At 44.8% G+C, this 22,511-nt stretch overlaps 2 protein-coding genes across 4 annotated transcripts; both read right to left on the reverse strand.

Annotated features, from left to right (window-relative positions):
- Positions 1-556: 556 nt before the first annotated feature.
- On the reverse strand, positions 557-7,537 carry ptk6b (PTK6 protein tyrosine kinase 6b). 3 transcript variants are annotated; one of them, XM_078796486.1, is made up of 9 exons: positions 7,401-7,503; positions 6,823-7,319; positions 5,875-5,993; positions 5,557-5,720; positions 5,333-5,492; positions 4,898-5,059; positions 4,478-4,659; positions 4,249-4,408; positions 557-1,679 (listed from the first exon to the last, which is right to left on the reverse strand). In XM_078796486.1, the coding sequence occupies exons 2-9, from the start codon at positions 7,179-7,181 to the stop codon at positions 1,501-1,503; spliced, it is 1,485 nt and encodes a 494-aa protein (XP_078652612.1). In that variant the 5' UTR covers positions 7,182-7,319; positions 7,401-7,503; the 3' UTR covers positions 557-1,500. The 3 variants fall into 3 exon arrangements, 2 of the variants coding, with proteins under 2 accessions (XP_078652612.1, XP_057906864.2); XR_013629814.1 differs by adding an exon at positions 1,874-2,150 and having other exon boundaries at positions 1,545-1,679; positions 6,823-7,537; XM_058050881.2 differs by having other exon boundaries at positions 6,823-7,537.
- srms (src-related kinase lacking C-terminal regulatory tyrosine and N-terminal myristylation sites) lies at positions 7,532-21,411 on the reverse strand. The gene is made up of 8 exons (XM_058050879.2): positions 20,718-21,411; positions 14,025-14,146; positions 13,678-13,844; positions 12,463-12,610; positions 12,183-12,341; positions 10,855-11,036; positions 10,336-10,492; positions 7,532-8,693 (listed from the first exon to the last, which is right to left on the reverse strand). The coding sequence occupies exons 1-8, from the start codon at positions 21,089-21,091 to the stop codon at positions 8,494-8,496; spliced, it is 1,509 nt and encodes a 502-aa protein (XP_057906862.2). The 5' UTR covers positions 21,092-21,411; the 3' UTR covers positions 7,532-8,493.
- Positions 21,412-22,511: the final 1,100 nt, after the last annotated feature.

Here is a 22,511-nt window from a genome sequence, read left to right on the forward strand (position 1 = left end):
CATGTTCATTGTGCAAATGAAAAATCACACGTTTTTATCAGCCACAAAAAAATGACAGTTGGATGAGGCCCTTGTTGACATGGTTGTCAAGCTTTCATGGAGGCCATGCCAGGTGACATCAAACCATGATGAAGCCATATCACATGATATACAGTATATTTTTATCTCACACTTTGTAGATTAATCATTTGGGGCTTCATCTCGCCATCACTAGTGTGGCCACTCTTATGCCAAGGTAGCACTGTATATGACAATAAAAACAATAGCTGCACTGCTCCAGTGTCTGGCAGGCCATGGAATCCGTGAAAAGTCAAACACAGCGACAGTAGATACAAATAACTTTGGTCTTGCTACAAGAGCCATCTGCCAGGGCTTTGATGCTAAATTTACCAATCTAAATACTCTTTTCTTTCTCTGTTTCCCATCAATGTTTGTTCCAGCTTGTGGAAGAGAGCACGCTAACCGTGTTTTGTGCCAGGGTTGGCTTGTTTGCACATCTGAACCTGAAGCGCTTTGTCACTCAACCACAGATGCCGAGTCATGACTGGTACATGCTTACACACACTAACACAAATGCTGTATATACAGTACAGCTATGTGGGTCAAAGCATCAGTTTGTGTATGCAGGTGTATATATAGACATGGTGTGTGTGTGTGTGTGTGTTATGAGGCCAAGTGTGCTCTCAGATAAGAATGTGAGCACAGTTTCAAACTCTGGCTGTGAAATGTCAATTAAAAACACTGCCATCTTGCATGTTTTGACATTGTGCAACTTTATTGGCAGTCGCTGTGATGAACCAGCGAAATGCTAACAACTTCATCTGTCATGTACCAGTACGCATGATGCATCAGTGTACGTGTACATTAAATGTGTGCCATGTCTGAATGGAGGTCAAATATCAACATGACCCACTTAACGCAGTGAGCAACCTTGCTACATATAGCTATTTACAGAGATGATGACAGCCATAGGCTTTGAGGTCAACCTGCCAGGGGGTCTGCAGATGGAAATTAGCCCAAGGCTATATAATCTGGCATATTTACATTTGTAAAATTGTTCATAAATATGTGCTGTTCCCTCTTTAAATCAATCAATCAAAAAATAAAATGGAGGTTTACATATAATTTTTTTTATTTTAATTTTTTTTTATTTTTACACGTTTGTCACATTTAAATGTTTCAGATCGTCAAACATTTTGGTAAGGTTCACCACTGTTCCGTGGATAATGGCTCTCACTGTGGTTGGCTGGAGTCCTACAGCTTTAGAAATGGCTTTATAACCTGTTCCACACTGACAGATTTCAGTTAGACACAGGGCCGTGTAGGTTCAGACTTTTCCCCTTAAATAATAGAAAGTGCCTTTTGTGTACAGATGTGTTGTCATTGACTAATTGGGACAAACCTGCAAGTCGCAAACACCTTTTTACACCACTGCATAGTTCAAAATGAATGGGGTGATTTTGTGACACTTTGCCGCCCCCCTGTGGCGGTGCTGTGCTATCACTCCATCATGTAGATGACTTCCAGTTCCACCTTTAAGTCTGTGAAAGCCGGCCTCTCTGCGGGCTCGACGCGCCAGCATTTCAACATCATTTGGTAGAGGAATTCCGGACAATCGGGCGGAGACGGCATCCTGTAGCCTTCCACAACCATCTCGTGCGCTTCCTTCCCATTCAAACCTGCCAAAAGGACCACGAGATCGAAAATAAAACGTGTGACCTTTTTGCATTTGCACGTGAAAGACGCGTGACAGCAATCTATTTTTTGCTAGCTATTTGGCATAACAACCCGTATTATTATTCTAGCGACGATGCAATCCCAGACGACCCTTTGGATTTATTGTTGCACGCAACATTAGGGCGGCTGGACTCACCCTTAGCGATAGGGTGAGGAGCTCGTTCATCCGGGACAGGTGCTGCTCCTTCACATGGAGAGGAGTCGGTTGAGGTGGCTCGGGCATCTAGTCCGGACGCCTCCCTGGTGAGGTGTTCCGGGCGTGCCCGGCCGGGAGAAGGCCCCGGGGCAGACCTAGGACACGCTGGAGGGATTATGTCTCACAGCTGGCCTGGGAACGCCTTGGTGTCCTCCTGGTGGAGCTGGCCGGGGACCGGGAAGTCTGGGCTTCCCTACTGAGACTGCTGCCCCCGGACCTGGACCCGGATAAGCGGAGGAGAATGGATGGATGGAATTTCAATTTTGAGGATTCCAATTATGATGATGACGACAATTTTAATTTAAAATATATTTTAAATGTGTATATTTTTAAAGAATTTAAAGTAAAGTATCGATATCAATTTAAAAATAGATTTAAATGTTTTTTCATGGTAATTGTGGCAATTAGATGATGACAACAATTATGATTATTATTAAATTTAAATGTGTTTAGTTGAAACCATTTTTTAAAAACATAAAATATTTTTATTACAGTAAACCTCGGATATATCGGACTCGGATATATCGGAAATTCGCTCACAACGGACAGATAATAAAGAACCAATTTTTCTGTAATGCATTTCCAATAAAAATTCATTGCATATATCGGATTTTTTATAACGGATTTCACCCATTTCGGACAAAATCTCCAGTCCCGTTCCAATTTCCCTCGCATATATCGGATGGCCGCATCGTGTCTTTCTCCTGGCTCCAGATTTAGGACAAATATAAAAGTGAGTGACGTCAATAATACTAGCACAGCAGTGAATGAGATCTTAACCTCACTATTGGAAATAACGTAGGCCTGACGGGCGTAACAGGGCCTAGCTTAATTAACAATTTGTTATGCTCAGAGTCCAATAAAGTTAAATTTTCATTACCTTACGTCTCTTTTCATTGCCCAGTCCAGGTACATTGGAAACATAGTCAAGGAATTGCGATATATGCGTAAAACGGACATTTTCCGGTATACGCATATAATGGATTTCACTTATATCGGACAAAACCAGTGGGAACAATTGAATCCGATATATCCAAGGTTCACTGTATATCCTAATTGGATGTATTTCTGCCCGAGTGGAGCATTTACTCGCATGAAAATGCCTAAATGAATGAAAATATAAGGCATTGATATAGTACAGTATATACAGTACTTGTGCATTAATACAACTTGTTGATGTAGTATTCTATATTGGCCACGAGGTATCAGTAACTTTTGGTTGTATTGCAGGTTTAAACGATCTCACAACAGCCACAGTAGTAATAATAATAATGATGCTAATAATAATAATAATAGCACTGGTTACTATCACTTCCTGTCCGCCACCAATTCTGCTCCCCCACAAGATAAAGTGTCTCTAGTGTGGTGGAGCACTCTTGAGCAGGTTTTCATCATTGCTGCAGTCATCTTTCCCTCCATCCTGACTAGTCTTCCAGTTCCTGCTGCTGAAGAACTACCCCAAGAATAATGCCACCACCATGCTTCACTGTAGGGATGCCATCGGCTTGCTGATGAGCAGTTCCCGGTTTTCTCCAAACGCAACACCTGGCATTCACGCCAACGAGCTACATTTTTGTGTCATCAGACCAGAGAATTTAGTTTCTCGTGGTCTGAGAGTCCTTCAGGTGCCTTTTGGCAAACTCCAGGCAGGCTGCAGAGATGGCTGTCCTACTGGAAGATTCTCCTCTCTCCACAGAAGAACACTGGAGCTCTGACAGAGTGACCCTCCCTGACTAAGGCCCTTCTCCCCCGATCACTCAGCTTAGATGGCCGGCCAGCTGTAGGAAGAGTCCTGGTGGTTCCAAACTTCTTCCACTTAGGGGTGATGGAGGCCACTGTGCTCATTGGAACCTTCAAAGCAGCAGAAATGTTTCTGGAACCTTCCCCAGCCTTGGAGCCTGGAGACAATCCTGTCCCGGAGGGTTTGGGTCGCTTGGTTTTGGGTCTGCCATGCACTGTCAACCCTGTCCGTATAGAGACAGGGGTGTGCCTTTCCACATCATGTCCAACCAACTGACTTTACCACAGAGATGGCAGATAGTGGAATTGAACTCAGGTCTCCTAACTGCAAGGCCTGCGTGCTAACCAGAAGAGGGTTTTCTATGCAATCACTAGAAAACCAATTAACCGCAATAAACCAGGGGTTGCTGTGTCAGCAAGCAATGTTTTCCAGAGTTCATGTGAAGGCACCTGACACGTGCAGCAGGTCCAGACGTTTCTCAGACATTCATATCAAAACAACGAAACAGAGGCAAGGAAAAACTCAAGACAGAACCTGGAGTTCTGCAGCCTTGTCTTTAGCCGATAGGACTTGCCTGGATAGGGGACGCCTCCGTAGGTGACAATCTCATAGAGCAGGATGCCAAAAGACCAGACGTCTGACTTGATGGAGAAGGTTCCATTGCTGTGGCTGATGGCCTCCGGAGCGGTCCACTTGTAGGGGATGGCCTTCTGGTAGGTGAGGTAGATGGGCTCCTGCAAGAACACGGTTGGCGGCGATCACGTGACTTTGGGGGACAAAAGGCAAACGGGATGGGCGCTTACCTTGATGACTTGGGTCAGGCCAAAGTCGGCCACCTTGCAGATGTAGTCTTCTCCGACTAAAACATTCCGGGCCGCCAAGTCTCTGTGGACCAGCTCGTGCTCCTCCAGGTACGACATCCCGTCAGCCACCTGGGCAGCCATGTCCACCAGGGATATCATTTCCTGCTGTTTGCCCTCAGGACCTGGACATGAAAGTAAACCATGTCCATCACACCGACTGGAAACCTTCTCAAAGACGCCATTCATTCCCATTACCAGCCTCTTGTCCACAACATTAGTTGAGCCGATTCCACATAAACTAAACCCATCAGCACAAAGCCTGAGGAGCAATCCGTGCCTACTTGGGACACATTGTCATGGAAACGGCCACAGCAAGAAAAGGTGGAGAGAGGAAAAGACCAAAGCCAGAGAATGGTTTACTTCTGAGGAGGTCGAGCAGACTTCCCTTCGCCATCAGCTCGGTGACAATGTAGTAGGGCGACGAGGCGGTGCAGATGGCAAACAGCGAGATGAGATGACGATGGCGAAGGCGTTTCAGGATCTGAACCTCCCGCTGGAACTCCGAGTGGTTCACCTCGGAATCTGGAGAGAGAGGAGTTGGAGGACTGACTGACGTACCAACACAGCTCCAAAGAATCCGAGGGGAAACCCGGACCTTCGCACCAATGACATTTTATAGCGCACACAGAGCTAGCTACGTACAGTAAACATATCCTATCAAATAGTTCCGTGTGCATAACAAACGTAGCACTCCAATAGAACCAATGTTGGAATCGCCCCTGCGGCTATTTGCTTATCCGACATTGACTAGGAGACGCTAACCGGAGCATTTAGGGATAGAAGTTGTCCACCAACCGTTCTTGATGATCTTGATGGCCACCCGAGTGTGAGACTTCCAGCGTCCTTGATAAACGTCGGAAAAGTAGCCGCTTCCCAACTTGTCCTCTAAGGTGAACTCCTCTTTGGGAAGCTCCCACTGGTCGTCTGGGAAGATGACCTCTGGAGTTGTGGCTCTCTGACGTAGCACAAGTATCGGTCACTAGGAGGTCAGGGCTCTGTGAGCAGCGTGAGTGTCATACCCTCCGGCTGGGCTTCCCCAGCTTGTCCAGGTTGTTGAGGCAGTTGTTGCGGTAATGTGCCACCAGGTGTTTCAGCGAGCTGAACTGATTCATGCGGTCCAGGTCAAACTGACCGTCTGGTGTTTGGAGGATCTTGAAGTGCTTTACTCGACAGCTGGACCGCACTGTGGACACACAAATCGGACTCAACTCGGTTTCCATGGCAACACAGGACCCTGAACACGTCAAAAAGCTGCTGGCTAACTGCTAGCATGGTGATGAATGGACATGCTCCTCATCAGTTGTGCTAAGATTGGGACTTGCGTGACGCGGTCTTGCCTGAGAGGACGTAGCCCAGGTGGTTCTCACTGGAGCGGACCAGGAACGCTCCTGGCTCATTTTCTGGTGCCATGAGGTGACTTAGGGCTTCGGAGCGACTCATGTTGCCAAAATACCACCTGACAAACACACATGGAGACACGGTGATGAGTGTGAGCCCTGCCATTGGCCGCCGACCCGTCCAGGGTGGAGCCCACCTCTCGACCAAAGTTAGCCGAGATAGGCTCCAGCATACCCCATAGCTAAAAGTGGTGCAACTAAACAGCGTCTAATCCAAATTATATGCAAATGTAGCAAGTTTTGACATGGGAGAAGTACTACATAAAAGTACTGTGGTAACCACATAGTGAAATAGAAAAAGCATCAACTTGACAACGTAGCCACCAGCAAAAGTTAGCAGCTTGAAAAAGTAGCAGCATAGTGTATGTAATTAGTAACTTGGCCAAGTTGTGTAGCAATGTGCAAAAAGTAGCTACGCAACAAAGTACTGCTGTAACCAAGTACTGATATGACAATATACTGTACCTATGGGCCAAAATGTAGAAAATTCAACAAAAAGGTCTTGGCTTAAAAAGCGTAAGAAGTACATATGGTTGTATACTATGCTTATTGCATATATATTGTACACTTATCTAATAGTTATTGTTCGGTTTTGACATTGACATTGATACTTCTGTATTCTTTTGGAACCTTGATAGAACGTCAAAAACATCATCCAACTGTTGGAGGAACGTTAGGGGAACATTGGGGGAGCCGACCATTTCACCACCACGCAACTTTCAAAAACGTTCCACTGCAAGCAACAGATGCTCAAAACCAAACCAAAAGAAATCATTAGGTTTTGGGAAGCAACCACGGCTAGCTGGGTAATGAGCTAACAGTGTAGCCAAGTGGAAAAGTAGAGAACGTAGAACCGATGATTGGATATAGAGTGTTATCAAGACTCACGGTTCCTCTTCCAGAACGTCTTCCTTCTTCTTCAGGTAGTTACTGGGCACCAGACCGGTGTCGAGGACGCTGCCGGTCTCGTCTATCTTGTCCACCGTCCACCAGTCATCGATGCGGCTCTGGACCCTGAACAAGTCTCCCTCCTGGAAGCTCAGCTCATTGGGGTTCCTGCCCTGGAAGTCCCACATGGCCGAGAAGGTGCTTCCATCCTCCTCCTCGGCTGGTGACTGGGGAAGCGGCTCCGGGTTCTGTTGCTGCTGTTGTTTGTCTCTGTCCTCTGCTGCCTGTGGAGGAGACTTCCTGTCCCCGTGGATCTTGGACCACAGAGCGGGACAGATCCTGCGAAGACACTCGGCCATGACGACCGCCTGAAATCCACCGAGCCGGCTCACTGCACCTGTTGGACAGGTAGCAACCCAGGAATGATGAAGGAATCCCGGGAATGTTGCTCAGCGCCTGGAGCGTCTTCCTTGTATTTACCATCCTCCGACGACACACTGCAGGATGGAAACACTGAGCACTTCAAAATAAAAGCTGCCAGGAGAGGTGCTTACGGGACAAAATAAAACGGCACTCACCAACAGATGAGAAGGTTCCACTTAGCATGGACCCACTCAGTTGTGCAATTTCACAATAAAAGCCCCTGAAATGTGAAATTAACCCATCTGACTTGAAATGGAAATAATTCAACCGAAGCAAGAACGGGAAATCAGGTCACACAACCTTTAAGTAGGAATTCAAAAGTATGATGATAACCATAGAACAGGAACTGGAAATTACTGTGACAGGCACAGGACAGCATCTGGCAATACAATGCATTGTTGCTGTTTGAGCCATTTCAAAATAAAAGCCCTTAATGGTACTTAAGCTGGTCTAGGCTGCCTTTAAATCGAATCTACTCCAATAGTTTATTTTGAAAGGGGCTGTGTACCATAACAGTAGGCATAAATAGGGTGTGTTATTTTGAAGGGCTCGGTTCAGCACAAAGACAAGCACATGTGTACACAGTGCTTAAAATAAAACTTTGTTTTATTGTCAGGTTTATGGCTCATTTCCTCCTTTTTTATCTCAAATTGCGGGCCGCACCCTCTGCCCTCCCAACCCTATTAAAAAAGACTGTTGTTGTGATGCTAGCATGTTATGCAGTACCGTGTGCGGGGTGTAAACAAGGCGCCCTCTGCCGGAGGATGCTGGAAGACTTTGTGAAAACGGTAATACTTGGTGCTCGGCTAGCAGTATTTAGCCACACTAGCAGGCCCGGTTGTGGTAGACACCGGCGCATGCCTCGGTTAGAGAGTCCAAACACTTAAAGTGATTAAGTGATTATTTGTGTCAAAAATGCTACTACTCTGATATTTCATTACTGGGACGGGCAAGCTAAGCTAATGTGGCTCATTATTGCACAAAGCACCACCTTGTGGAGCGCGGCCATAAGTGACATGGAGTCATTACGGCATTAAGAGAAAGTCGTCAGGTTGGAAGTTGCTGACACACCTTGCTCAGGTGTCGTCCCACCTCCTCGGTGGTAACTTCCAAAGTCAAAAAGGTCTCTGTGTCCTTCTTCCTGCTTTGCAGAGCGTATCTCAACAGGCCGCTACGTTCTGACACCAATTCCTTGTGCGGTGGCCGCAGGCGGCCATCGTGTCCTCATCGTCCACATCGTCCACATCGTCACACCTCAATGGTCTTGAAGTAAATGCGAGCGTAGATGGAGTCCAGCTGGCTGTGCAGCGCGTGGAAGGATGGCCTCTTGGACGGGTCGGCCTCCCAGCAGTCCTTCATGATGCGGTAGATGTTGTGAGGACATCTGGTGGGACACGCCAGGCGAGAGCCGGAAGACAGCAGATCCAACACTTGCTTGTTGTTTTTGCCTGAGAAGGACACAATGCTGTTTTTGTGGAGATCCTTAGAGCATATAGCACCATGAAAAAATATACTGGGACAATTAAGTTGTACTTGCTCAAAAAAATTAAAACTCATCTTATTTTTGAGGAGAAAAAGAGAATAAAGTCTGAATTTGACAAGAAGGAAGATGTAACACAAGACAAAAATGATATGTTGTGGAAGAAAAGTTGAAAACATCCCAATCCAAAATTACAAAAAATACTTTATGGGAAAAATGAGATTTTTTTGGAGAGCAAAAGCCTATACTCAAGAATAAAGTTTCCTAATCTTACAATAAGGTTGCAAAATTACAAAAAAATTATTTTCCCCAACAACACAATGCTAATTTGAAAGGGGACCTAAGATGCTTCTTCCACTTTTCTGACCTATAAATGTGGTCACCATGTTGTACCATCGTGTGAAACCATGCCAAATCTAGTGATCTAGTGAGGTTTGCGCATTAGGAAGTCAGCCTTGACAGAAGTTTGGGATGGCTTCTGGACGTCAATGCGTTCCGGACTTCCTTATGTGGGCTGCAGATTGCCTGCACTCAGTAAACGCGGACCTATGCATCTGGAAGTCCTTGGGAGCACTTGGGAGTGTGACCAATCACAGCGGAGTGGGCATACACGGAGGCGGGCCGTGGGTGGAATAGGAGATCCCTGGAACCGCTGCAGAAGGCGGTGCAGGATCTAGAAGATCTAGAAAGCTTTCTGTGCGGGATATCATGTGGAGCTGCTCTATAGGAGTCCACATCTCAATAGATGAGCAAAATAAGTCCCCTTTCAGAATAATTTCCTGAGGTGATGTCCTCGGGGCGACACCTCTCAGCTAAAGCAGAGGAAACCAACGTTTGATTCAGTACATTTTTCATCCATGCCAAAATATTGTGTTGCTGCTGGATGTTCACAGTATCTGAGTGATACTGTAAGACAAAAATGGACTAAGCCAGTACAGAGAAGCAGAGATGGATGGATGCCCACCTCCAGTTCTGTTTTTTGCAGTGATCGTTTCAATGATGACTGTTATGAAGGAACAACTTTACAAGAAGCATTTGTCTTGAAATAGGATGCTATTCTGGTGGTACACCCCCCCCAAAAGGAACAATATCAAAGTTGACACAGAACAGCGTAAGTCTTGTCTTGTTTACTGAATGTCTGCTAAACACTGTTCCATGATAGCGACAAGGCATTGTCACCATCAGCCTTTCTAGTTCCATTACCACCAACAGTGCTGAACGTCTTTGTTACACTTGTAAGAATGCTAGTACGAGCCTGAAAACATGTCCAGCCAGGAGTCCCAGAATGCTGTGGTAATGAAAGAAAAATTGACCGTCTCAAAAATGTGGAACGGCTTTCATTCAGTGATGATCTTGTAAATTCTCAGCTTCATTTTCCTGTTTGGCAACTTTCTATTTCTGGAAAATTCTTTTTAAAGTCATGATGGTGATAATCATGCCAAGATGCAGGAAGTTGTTCTTACATTTAGGAAGTAACATTATGGCACGCATGAATCGCTATGCTACGCTACTAACGATGTGCTTGAGCACACTGTGAATATGAATATGAATATGTAAGTATACACTTCCCGTCAACCTCAGATCACATTCGTACAGACGCTACAGGTTACCTTCGTAGGGCATTTTCCCACGTGACATCATCTCGTAGAGCAGCACGCCGAACGACCACACGTCCGATTTGACAGAGAACTTCTGGTGAATGGCGGCCTCAGGCGCCGTCCACCGCACGGGTATCTTGGTGGTGCGACTGGCCGTGTACACGCTGTCCTGGAGGACGGCGATGCAGGGAGAGCAGTCAGCGGCAGATCACACGGCCAGTTTGAACCAACATGCTGTTTTCCTCCACAAACCATAATGTTTCTACATAGATAAATAATATTTCTTGTACATTTCCCACCACAGAAAGGCGGGCGTGGTCACATCACTGCTTTGTCAGGTTGTCGAGGAGTGTTTCGAAAGAAGAAACTACTTTAAAGCGGTGACTAATTAACGACTCATCATGAGTCATGTGATGTAGTGGAAGCAGCCCTTTTGTGTCTGGACAGGAAGCCATCTAGAATTACCCAACACTGACACCCTGTGGACAAAAAACAGACACCTTCTGATGACTTCATTTAGTGTGCGCTCACCTTAATAATGCGAGCCAGTCCAAAGTCGGCCACCTTGCAGACTAGGTCGTCTCCCACCAGAATGTTGCGGGCCGCCAAGTCTCTGTGGACGATGTTCCTATCCTCCAGGTAGGCCATGCCCTCCGCCACCTGGCTGCCCATGTAGATGAGATGTGCCGAGGTCAGCACCTGGCCTTCAGCGGCTACACAGACAATAGAGGAGCTGGTTGTGTCGGGAAGAGGTGACGCCATGAAGCAGAGGTTGCATTCAGAATTAAGAAGCAGTTGTGTTCGGAAGTGGTGGCTTTAGGGCAAGTTTATTCACAGAGCACCATTCGTACACAAGGTCATCGAAAGGGCGAAATCACTTCATAAAGGCCTGGGACTGACCCCTGGGGAACCCCATAGCTCAAAGCCATCAGGTGTAAGACACAGTTTCCAGCAAAGCACTTCAAAGAAAGCAGAGGTGTTAAGAAGGCGTTTTGAGGTTGGTGGACAGGAGTTTGCAATAAGCGACTGCGTTCAGAAAAAAGAAGCACTTGTGTTAAGAGGTTGTACTCACAGCAAATTGTGAGCTTGCGTTCAGAGGTTTTGCCAATTGGGATTGGCATCGTTTGAATTTGAATGATTCTCAATTCCGATGCTTTTAAGAGGCAGGATCATCAAAGTTTGCACGGTTTAAACTAGGGTGGTAATCAGAAGGGTTTTTTGTGACACCCTTATTGAGTTATCACTAAACCGGATGTCATGCACATCACTCTCATTTGGAGTGTCTTGACTTTTGCCAAGAGACACACCCCTCGCTACATTGCGGTTCTACTTTTACTGAATTTTTAAAAGTGCAATTTTGCATATTTTTGAATAGCATATGGATGTGCTTTGTGTTCTGTGTCCTTGTGGTGTATTATTGTGATCTATCTGTGCTGTGTGTGTGCCATGACTAGTTCATCTCAACTATCTCATCCTGATTGGCTAAGGGAGAACACGCCCAGTGTCTTCTGCATTGTGATTGGCTGTAGACCAGTCAACCAATCTCCTTCATGCAGCACTGCCTGTTTCCTGTTGTATGATTGCTAGCTGTAAATGACTCTATGGTTCAACAAGGATACAAAAACACTATAGCCTGACTGTGCCAGGACAAGCCACAATCAGAGGAGCAAATGTGTGCGTCACTTCATTTCTCGTGTCCAAATTAAACAAAACTTGAACAGTTTGTACAGTTGTATTCTTTTTTCACTTATCAAAAAAGAAGCCATGGTGCGTTGAAAAGAGCTGAGAAGTGGTGGTCAGGAGAGGTTGTTAAGTAGCGGCTGCATTCACAAGAGATTGTGTTGAGGGTTGTCACTTACAGGCCAGGTAGGACTTGAGGCTTCCTTTGGTCATCAGCTCGGTGACGATGTAGACGGGTTCACCTCGCGAGCACATGGCCAGCAGCTGGATGAGTTTAGGGTGGTGGAGGCTCTTCAGTGCCTGGACCTCCTTCACAAACTCATCCTGCTTGGTGTCCTCTGAGGAAGCACAAGGATCACATTTAAACACTCTGTCCTCCACATACGTGCCGCCAGTATCAAAGAATGAAGAGGAGAAGGAGATCAAGATAGGAACTTAGGTGCGGTCAATGAAGTCTACCTTGTTTCAGCATCTTGATGGCCACTTTCTTGTTCGTGGTGGTCCACACAGCCTCCCACACTTCTCCAAAGTGCCCCTCCCCAAGCTTCTTGTGCAGCTTGAACTCCTCCCGCGGCCTCTCCCAAGGCTCCATGTCGTACAGCTCCCTCTGCACACAGCACAAACATGTCAGGGTGGGCATCGTTTGGGCTTGTCAGCATGTCTCAGGATTCTTATGATGAAGACATTGTCATGAACAAGATGACAAGCGAGACGTTTGAAACCTTTATTGCTGTCAACAAAGTGATACAAAGTATAATACACACACACACACACACGTGCATCACATCATGTTGAAATGAAAGACAAACGACTGAAATGTTGACATAAGACCATCATTGAATCTTCCATCATAAATGAAATATGAAGAACATGAGTAAGACACATAGTCCACACCCACGGGGTTCTTTCTGTGCCATCGTTAAATACATGGATTCCTACTGGGATTACATTTGCTGTATGGGCATGGCTTACATTGAACATCAACCAATCAGCACATAGATCCTGTCAGCCACCTCTTTAGAAGGACAAACCGCATCAAGCAGGCCATGAAATAAATAGAGCTGTGCTGCTTGGTTGCAAACAGTTATATTGACAATTCAAACATTTTCATAATTACATTAATATATTCATTCATTTTTTCAACATTTCATTTTGGCCCCAAAAAATCAAAATTTTAAAAAGTAAAGGCTACTAGGAATAATAATAATACAAGAACAAAAAAAATCTGAAATGAGTGACATTAGTGGGTGAAAAAAAACAATAAAAGAAAATGAATACATTGGTTCAATACAATATTTTGAATAATGATTTGTCATTGTATTCATGCATTTCTTTTTCCAAATGAATGGACAATTTAAGAAATTAGCCGACATTCCAACTAGCACCTTTAGACCTGTTTTCTTTGGCTTCATTTCATTTGAGCACATCAAAAAAACTACTGACAAAAATATAGAGATGGAAGGAGTGAAGTCGTGAAATGTAAATGACAGATATAAATAAATAGAAGACAAGCTCCTGCTAAGTAGTCACCCAGGGCCTTTTATTACTCAACTGTAGAGAGCGGCAGGCCTCCATTGGAGATAAGTAAGGGTTAGTTTTGGGGTGAGATGTGAGTTACTCAGACAGGAAGGCATCACAAACGATGACAATGAGTGTGCTTCAGGTGCGTCTTACCTGCTGAGCACAGGCCTCCTCCAGCATCACGCCCAGACTGCGAGGGTTCTTCTGGTAGTACGACACCAGCTCACCAAGCGTGCCGAAGGAGATCTTGTCCGACACAAAGTAGGCGCCGATGGATGAGCGCTGGATGCGGAAGTGGAACACCTTGCCCTCGCTCCGGGCTGGAAGAGGACCATGGATGCCATCACTTTGGAAAATAAAACAGCTAGCCGCTTGGCCTGAGCATGACTAGTGCTATACTTAGCTTAGCTTCTTTAGCTAAAGAGCTGCACACATGCTACTACAGTTGTAACTAGCGTCTGCACTAACACAGGATGCCAACACAAGGACGCGTCGGTCACCTGAGATGGTGTACTCGTCGCTGTGACTCTCGCTGATGCGCACCAGGAAGGAGCCATCTTTGTTTTGGGAGGCCAGCAGCAGCTTCTCCGCTTTGACGCGGTTGATGTTGCCATAGTACCACCTGCAAACACAGGCCACGCCCCCTTTAGAACCAAACAAAGTAACACACACACACAATGACAAGTGAAGAACGTGAACATAAAACTGGTCTGCTCAGTTGAAGACTTGTCGCCTTAGTGATCAGTGGGCGTGTCTCTCAGGTTTCATTGAAACTAAAACAACTTTATGGTCATGGTTTTATTTCAGTTGAACATGCATCAGATGACAATTGAGTGCATCCCATAATCGGTTCACAGTTCCACATGTTCAAAAGGAGTAGGAAGAAGCAAAGCTTATTAAATCCTACCCCTCCATCTGGTACTTTTACAATCAGGAACTGTTACATTTGTTCACTTCCTGCTTTCCTAATATAATTTAAGTTTTTTTTATGTTATTTATTTATTTATTGTTTATGTCCCGTACCGAAGTACGAGGTGATATGACCATACAATGACATAATGGGTACCATAGTAAGTGTCAATATAGTGATATACATATATAGCACATCATGACTGGTTCAAGACTCTTCATCCTTGTACAGTAAAGTCTCGTTATATCGATATCGGTTATAACGAATTACTACTTATTACGATACTATTTTCATTTCCCGGCAAATTTCTAGTCTTTTATGATATAATTAGTTCCGTTAGTACGATACCCGGTTATTATGATAATCCGGTTACTACGATGCCCTTTTCATCTCCCGCCAGCCAATTTGGTCTGCTTATATCGATACAAAAGCAGCTTAAATCAATCTTTGCTTAAGGATTTCAATACCAAAAAAGAACACGGAGAACCGCTGCTTCCAGTCAACTTTATTTTTTTGTTCTTTTTTGGTATTGAAATCCTTAAGCAAAGATTGATTTAAGCTGCTCGACATTGTTCTATACTATAGACATTGTTCTATACTATAGAACAATGTCGAGTGCATTATTGCCCACTTTTAATGCAGTTCGGCGCAGGATCGGGTATATGGATAGTCCGGTTATATCGGTATTTTTTCCGACTCCCGAGAATATCGATATAACGAGACTTTACTGTACTAAACATCAACTGCTTGTATTGTTTCTTGAATTGGCTCATCGTTGTGCATTGTTTGAGGTCCTTACTCAATCCATTCCATAGTTTGATTCCACATACTGAAATGCTAAGGCTTTTTAACATAGTCCTAGCACAGGGGTGGGCAAATTACGGCCCGGGGGCCACATGCGGCCCACCAAGTGTTTGAATCCGGCCCGCCAGTTGCTTTCTAAGTTTTAACATACAAACTGGCAACATGACCTGCAAGTCGGATGTCTTATTTAGTAAAAAAAAAAACAACAAAACTGTAAAATTAAATTACATAGTTTGATGTGGTCTGATGTTTAAAGTGACATTGGAACACACAGCTGACACACTTTTACAGATAAAATAAAAGGAAAAGTATAAGCATAAAATATTGTGTCTGTGTTAAATATATATTCTGGCCCCCCAAACAATTTTATTAACTTAATGTGGCCCACGAGTCTAAATATTTGCCCACCTCTGTCCTAGCATATAAGTGTTTCAAATGTACTTCTTCCCTGAGATCATATTTCTCCTCTCTTGTAGAGAAGTATTGGATGACATTTTTAGGAAATTGGTTATAATAGTATAATATAATAGGTATAGTTATTAGCCCATATTTCCACACAATAAGTAAGATATGGTAGAACCAGAGAGCAATAAAGAGTGTGGAGTGATTTCTGATTGAGAACAAATTTTGCTTTGTTCAATATTGAAATATTTCTGGCCACATTATGTTGTATATTTGTAATATGAGGTTTCCAGCTCATATTTTCATCTATTGTGATCCCCAGAAATTTATTTTCCTTCACCCTTTCAATGTCTACACCGTCTATTTGTATTTGCTGGTACGTGTCCTTTCTGCTGTTAGCAAACAGCATGATTTTAGTTTTACTTAGGTTCAAGGACAATCTATTATCATCAAACCATTTTAGTGTGACCATTTCTTCTCTGACCTTTCTAATGATTTCATCTGTACTCCCTCCAGAACAAAAAGCAGTGGTATCATCCGCAAATAATACCAGCTTTAAGTCTTTTGTGACTTTGGAGATATCATTGATGTAAAAGTTGAACAGTTTTGGTCCCAGTATTGACCCCTGGGGAACGCCGCACGTAATATATGAACTTGTAGATGTGTATTCTCCTAGCTTTACGTATTGCTTCCTGTCAGCTAAGTAGCTTTTGACCCAGTTCAGAACTAATCCTCTTATTCCGTACCTTTCTAATTTAGTTATTAGGATGTCATGATTGATGATTTGATTGATTGTATCAAAGGCTTTTGTCAGATCCATGAATACTGCGGCTGCACACTTCCTATGATCTATAGCATTAGTCATTTCCTCCCTAATTTTAATCAGTGGCATGGAGGTAGAAATGTTAGCTCTGTATCCATACTGACTTTCTGATAGTAATTCATTAGCATTAATAAATTTATCCAGCCTGTTGTTGAATAGCTTCTCAATAATTTTGGAGAATTGTGGTAGTAAGGAGACTGGCCGATAGTTTGTAAATTTTAAAAAATTGGAACAACCTTAGCAGGGCTCTACATTAAAAACAAAAATGACTTGCCCATAGGGAATCCTTAAGGTGAGAACTACTTGCCCGAACTTGCCCCATGTAAAATGAAAGACTGCCATAATGATATCATGTAATTTTTTGTGTCATCACATGGGAATCTCAAATAAATAAAATAATAAAATAAATAATACCTTACACATCGTAGTCGTAGTAAGCAGTGATATTTATAAGTTGTGCACCACAATGAAACATTATTGAATAGACACATTTGTGTACTAGTAAAGTGTTTTTAATCCAGAAAAAAAGCTTAATGGTCAAACAATAATTTGTGAAGCAAAGGTGAGAAAAATACACAGAGAAATGGAAGCGCTAGATTTTGTAGCTTGTGCAAAATCAGCACTTGGTATTGGATCTAATCGGTGGTGTTTCATTGTGACCACTTCAAATTGTCACAGCAATGTGGTTCACTCACCTGTGCCATCATTTGATTTGCTGCTGCTAATAAAATACTTGTTTTGGAGGCACTGGTTCATCACTTTTTGCTGTTTCCTTCAGAATTAGACGATGTTGGCAGCGACGCCATGATAGATGTTTTCGTAGTCAAACGATCGCTGATTGGTTGATCGCGAACAACGGGTGTGGGTAAAACGCAGACTATGGATTACGGACCGCGGTCTAAATAAACGATTCTGATTGGTCCATTTCAAGATTTGCAAGGATTGCTTTGCAAATTACCACCGGAATTACGCAGTCCGTGTTTTACCAACACCCAACAAGAACCGCTTTAAAAAAAAACTCTTGGCAGTATGGCATGCCAAAGTGCACTTGCCCGACGGGAATATCATGGATTAGATTTACTTGCCCGAATTTTGTTTTAACTTGCCCCGGGCCATCGGTACATCGTTATTGTCGAGCCCTGCTTAGCTGTTTTCATTTCTTGGGGAAATCTTCCGGTCTGAAAAGATAAATTGCTGATGTACATCAGCGGTTCTACCATCTGGTTAACTACCGTTTTTATAGTGTCCATTTCGATTCCATTACAATCAGTTGAAGTTTTTGCTTTACAATTTTTGACAATGTAGATGATTTCCTTTTTCGTTACATCTGTCAGAAACATAGAATTAGGATTCCTTTCTATTGTTTCATTCCTTTCCTCGCTTGTCCTTTGTTTCGGAATCCCTTCTTCTAGTTTGGGACCAATATTGACAAAGTAGTTATTGAACTTTTCAACTGTCTCATCCAAATCATCATGATAGGTGTTTCCCACCATGAAATAATTAGGGTAGTCTATCTTCTTGTTAAATTAGGGTAGTCTGTCTACTTTACTCCCTTTTGTCAGCACATTTTAGCTGCTGACAAAAGGTAGTAAGCAGTGATAAAGTCACTGATAAAGTCAGTCAACCGGTTCTGGGAGATACCCAAAATAAGAGCCAGGTTAGCATAAACAAAGCAGCAGTGAGAAAACCTTGGATCGCTCCATGCTCGTCCATTGTTAGCAAACGTTTCTGTCTGTGTGTTGATTTGGAACATTTGCATTCATTTGGGTTTCATTTTATTTGATAATGGAGAAGAAATGCCGCAAGAAAAAAGCCTCACCATTTGTTTGGTGCTTATTAGCTAGTTAGTATACTACTAAACATCACCCAAAATAAACACGCCTCATCTCCATAGAAGCTAGCGTCAAGCTAGCTGCTAAACACGCCTCATCTCCATAGAAGCTAGCTGCTAAACATGCCTCATCTCCGTAGAAGCTAGCATCAAGCTAGCTGCTAAACGTGCCTCATCTCCATCGAAGCTAGCTGCTAAACACGCCTCATCTCCATAGAAGCTAGCATCAACCTAGCTGCTAAACACGCCTCATCTCCATAGAAGCTAGCATCAAGCTAGCTGCTAAACACGCCTCATCTCAATAGAAGCTAGCGTCATGCTAACTGCTAAACACGCCTCATCTCAATAGAAGCTAGCGTCATGTTAACTGCTAAACACGCCTCATCTCCATAGACACTAGCGTCAAGCTAGCTGCTAAACACGCCTCATCTCCACAGAAGCTAACATCAAGCTCTCTGCTAAACACGCCTCATCTCCATAGAAGCTGGGCGTCAAGCTAGCTGCTAAACATGCCTCATCGCCATAGAAGCTAGCATCAAGCTAGCTGCGAAACACACCTAATCTCATCTCCATAAAAGGTAGCATCAGGCTAACTGCTAAACACGCCTCATCTCCATAGAAGCTAGCATAAAGCTAGCTGCTAAACACACCTCATCTCCATAGAAGCTAGCGTCAAGCTAGCTGCTAAACACGCCTCATCTCCATAGAAGATAACGTCAAGCTCTCTGCTAAACACAGCTCATCTCCATAGAAGCTAGCGTCAAGCTAGCTGCTAAACATGCCTCATCTCCATAGAAGCTAACATCAAGCTAACTGCTAAACACGCCTCATCTCATCTCCATAGAAGGTAGCATCAAGCTAACTGCTAAACATGCCTCATCTCCATAGAAGCTACCATCAAGCTAGCTGCAAAACACACCTCATCTCCATAGAAGCTAGCATCAAGCTAGCTGCTAAACACGCCTCATCTCCATAGAAGCTAGCATCAAGCTAGCTGCTAAACACGCCTCATCTCCATAGAAGCTGGCATGAAGCTACTGTAGCTGCTAGACACGCCTCATCGCCATCGAAGCTAGCATCAAGCTAGCTGCTGAACACGCCTAATCTCCATAGAAGCTGGCATGAAGCTACTGTAGCTGCTAGACACGCCTCATCGCCATCGAAGCTAGCATCAAGCTAGCTGCTGAACACGCCTAATCTCCATAGAAGCTAGCATCAAGCTAGCTGCTAAACATGCCTCATCTCGATAGAAGCTGGCATCAAGCTACTGTAGCCGCTAGACACGCCTCATCATCACCACTGCAACTACGACCACCTCCTCCAGTTCCACTAAGAAGACACCAAAGCTGCTGCGAGGGACATCATCTCCCCAGCGTGTCCTAGGTCTGCCCCGGGGTTCCCTCCAGCCGGCATGTCCGCTACCTCTCACCAGGGAGATGTCCTGGGAGCATCCAGACTGGACGCCTATGTCAGCTCAACTCTCTCCTCTTGATGTGAAGCTCCTCGACCGAGGAGAGCACCAAGACCGAGCACCAATCTCAGCCTCCCCAGGGGAGAAACTCGTTTGGGCCGCTTGTATCTGCAATGTCATTGTTTCAATGACAACCCAAAGCTGCCGTATGTGAGGGTGGGAACACAGGCCCAGTTGGTCCAGTACAGCGACCACATTATGCTGCGCCGATCAGCCCCCAAAGTGGACCCAATTGATGCCTTGGCCGCGCCTGTCCACAAACTTTAACAGAATCAGTGAGAGGCCAGGGAACTGGCTCAACTCAGTGCTGCCAATGCGAACCAGGCTCCCGCTATGGCTGTACAAGAACCGAATGGCACCTAGTAGCGTGCCACCAAGGCCGTACACCCAGAACCCCCCACGGGACCCGTCTGTCATTATTATTATTATTATCACTATGAGTGAAATGGCACACACCTAAAATATGTATGTTGCCGTCGTATTGAACATGCAAAGCCCTTCTGGACACTGCACTGTCGATCCTGTGGAGCATGTTCAACCAGGATAACAACCCCTGTGAACATACAGGAAGCGGCAACACCAGCATCATTGATGAGGGCTTGAAAAGATGGCTGCTTGAGGATGAAAATGGCCATCCTCATTGGTCAGCATTAGTGGGACTTGAATTGTGTGTACGTGTGCGGCGCATAGATTAAGTTATATTATATTTGAATATTGGTATTTTGAGTACTGTTTTTGAATGTGTTAGCCATTAGCTCCAATCTCATATTTACACATCAAATATTGGCCCTTTCTAAATAAAATGGAATCTAACATCTATTCTTACTAGCCACGTGACTATTATTGTTATTCTGTTTAGGATTATCAATGTACCACAACAGGTGATAGTGGTTTTGGTCGTGTTTCCACTAGATCCAGACCCAAAGAGGTCTGGACCAGGACCAGCACTCACTTGTGTTTGGCGAACTCGTCCTGCAGGACCGCCACATAGCTGGCAGGAATGAGTCCGGACTGGAGAGACCCAGTCAGCTTCTTGGCAAGGACGTAGTCACCCCGCTGCTCCAGAACCGACAGCTTGTCGCCCTCCCGAACCGTCAGCTCGTCGTCGCTGCGGGCCTCGAAGTCGAAGAGCGCGGCGTACAACTGGACCGGCCTCTTTTTGGGCGACGGGACGCGGATGTCGCCCGACACAGTCCGGATCTCAGCTCCCTGCGCTGCCCGGTTGGCGATCACATGGTCGGGGAGGTTCGGGTAGTGGACGTCGGGCCAGATGCAATCCCAGAGGCGCCTCAGGCACGGCATGCAAGAGCGGCAGCAGCCCTCCATGCCGGATCAACTCCGTCCTCCGTCCGCCGGCAGCACAGGACGAGCCGCCCCGCCGCGCTCCTCTCCTCTAAGGCCGGAGAGCATTGTTCCGGGCCGCCAGCGAGCTCCTGATCAACCGGACCGACCGGTTCTTGGCTTCCTGCTGAGATCATGGAAGCGGCGGGCACGGCGGCCTGGGGAATGCGGAAGTGGAGGACATCTAGGTAGATGCTTCTAAATTGTGCTGGTCCTGGCTCTAGTCCTGGTCCTCGTGGTGTTGAAAAAGCGCGGCAAGGACGAGGTGCACGAGCGCCTGCTTTCATATCACATGACGTGCTAGTATTAATAAAAAAACGAGTCTGCAGCACGTGCAGCAAGGTTACTTGATTTTTTTGCCCACTAGGGGCGCCAGTGCGCTGCACTAAACGACCTGGACACCAACATAGCGACCATAACTAGGCAACGACATTTCGCTGGCAATTTCACTGCTGTGTTATTGTGCAATGACAATAAAGGAAGTCTATCTATCTATCTATCTATCTATCTATCTATCTATCTATCTATCTATCTATCTATCTATCTATCTATCTATCTATCTATCTATCTATCTATCTATCTATCTATCTATCTATCTATCTATCTATCTATCTATCTATCTATCTATCTATCTATCTATCTATCTATCTATCTATCTATCTATCTATCTATCTATCTATCTATCTATCTATCTATCTATCTATCTATCTATCTATCTATCTATCTATCTATCTATCTATCTATCTATCTATCTATCTATCTATCTATCCATCCATCCATCTAGTCCAAATAAAAGTGGAATAACACTACAGGCTGATCCATTTGATGTTGGATCCAACTTGCCTCGTGTTCTTCTCAGATGACAGCAGGTTGCCACTGAGCACATGTGACAGACGTGACAGTCTGGAGATGCCATGTAGAATGTTTGCACAGCCCCCCATGAGCTCGCCAGAGGAAGCCGGACTGCCATTAGAGATGAGAGCCTCAGACCCCATGAGACCATACGCTGGTGCGGTTGGCCCTGGGTTCCTCCTAATGCCAGACAATGCTAGACCTCATTTGGCTGAAGTGTGTCAGCAGTTCCTGCAAGGCATTGATGTTATGGACTGGCTCGCCCGTTCCCCAGACCTGAATCCAATTGAGGACATCTGGGACATCATGTCCATCTCCATCTACCAAAGCCAAGTTGTACCACAGACTGTCCAGGAGTTGGTGGATGCTTTTGTCCAGGTCTGGGTGCAGATCCCTCAGGAGAACATCAGGAGCATGCCCAGGCGTTGTAGGGAGGTCATACAGGCATGTGGAGGCCACACCCACTAATGACCCTCCTTTTGACTTGTTTAAAGCATCAATGTTGGATCCAACATCCAAGTTGGAAGCAGTGTATTATTCATCCATCCATTCA

Source organism: Doryrhamphus excisus, linkage group LG15 (genome assembly GCF_037039965.1).
Source record: "Doryrhamphus excisus strain RoL-2023G ecotype Guam linkage group LG15, RoL_Dexc_Guam_v1.1, whole genome shotgun sequence".
Classification (NCBI taxonomy): Eukaryota; Metazoa; Chordata; class Actinopteri; order Syngnathiformes; family Syngnathidae; genus Doryrhamphus; species Doryrhamphus excisus.

Bases quoted from the DNA above. Each gene is read 5' to 3' on its own strand.
- ptk6b (XM_058050881.2), bottom strand. From the start codon at position 7,181: ATGGCCGAGTGTCTTCGCAGGATCTGTCCCGCTCTGTGGTCCAAGATC. The intron at 5,994-6,822 runs GTGAGTCTTGAT...TGTGTTTGTCAG, and splicing joins GACGTTCTGGAAGAGGAACC to GTGGTATTTTGGCAACATGA. The intron at 5,721-5,874 runs GCAAGACCGCGT...GTGTGTCCACAG, and splicing joins CCTGGGCTACGTCCTCTCAG to TGCGGTCCAGCTGTCGAGTA.
- srms (XM_058050879.2), bottom strand. From the start codon at position 21,091: ATGGAGGGCTGCTGCCGCTCTTGCATGCCGTGCCTGAGGCGCCTCTGG. The intron at 13,845-14,024 runs GTGACCGACGCG...GTCCTCTTCCAG, and splicing joins CGACGAGTACACCATCTCAG to CCCGGAGCGAGGGCAAGGTG. The intron at 8,694-10,335 runs GTAACCTGTAGC...TGTCCTTCTCAG, and splicing joins TGGGAAAATGCCCTACGAAG to GCAAAAACAACAAGCAAGTG.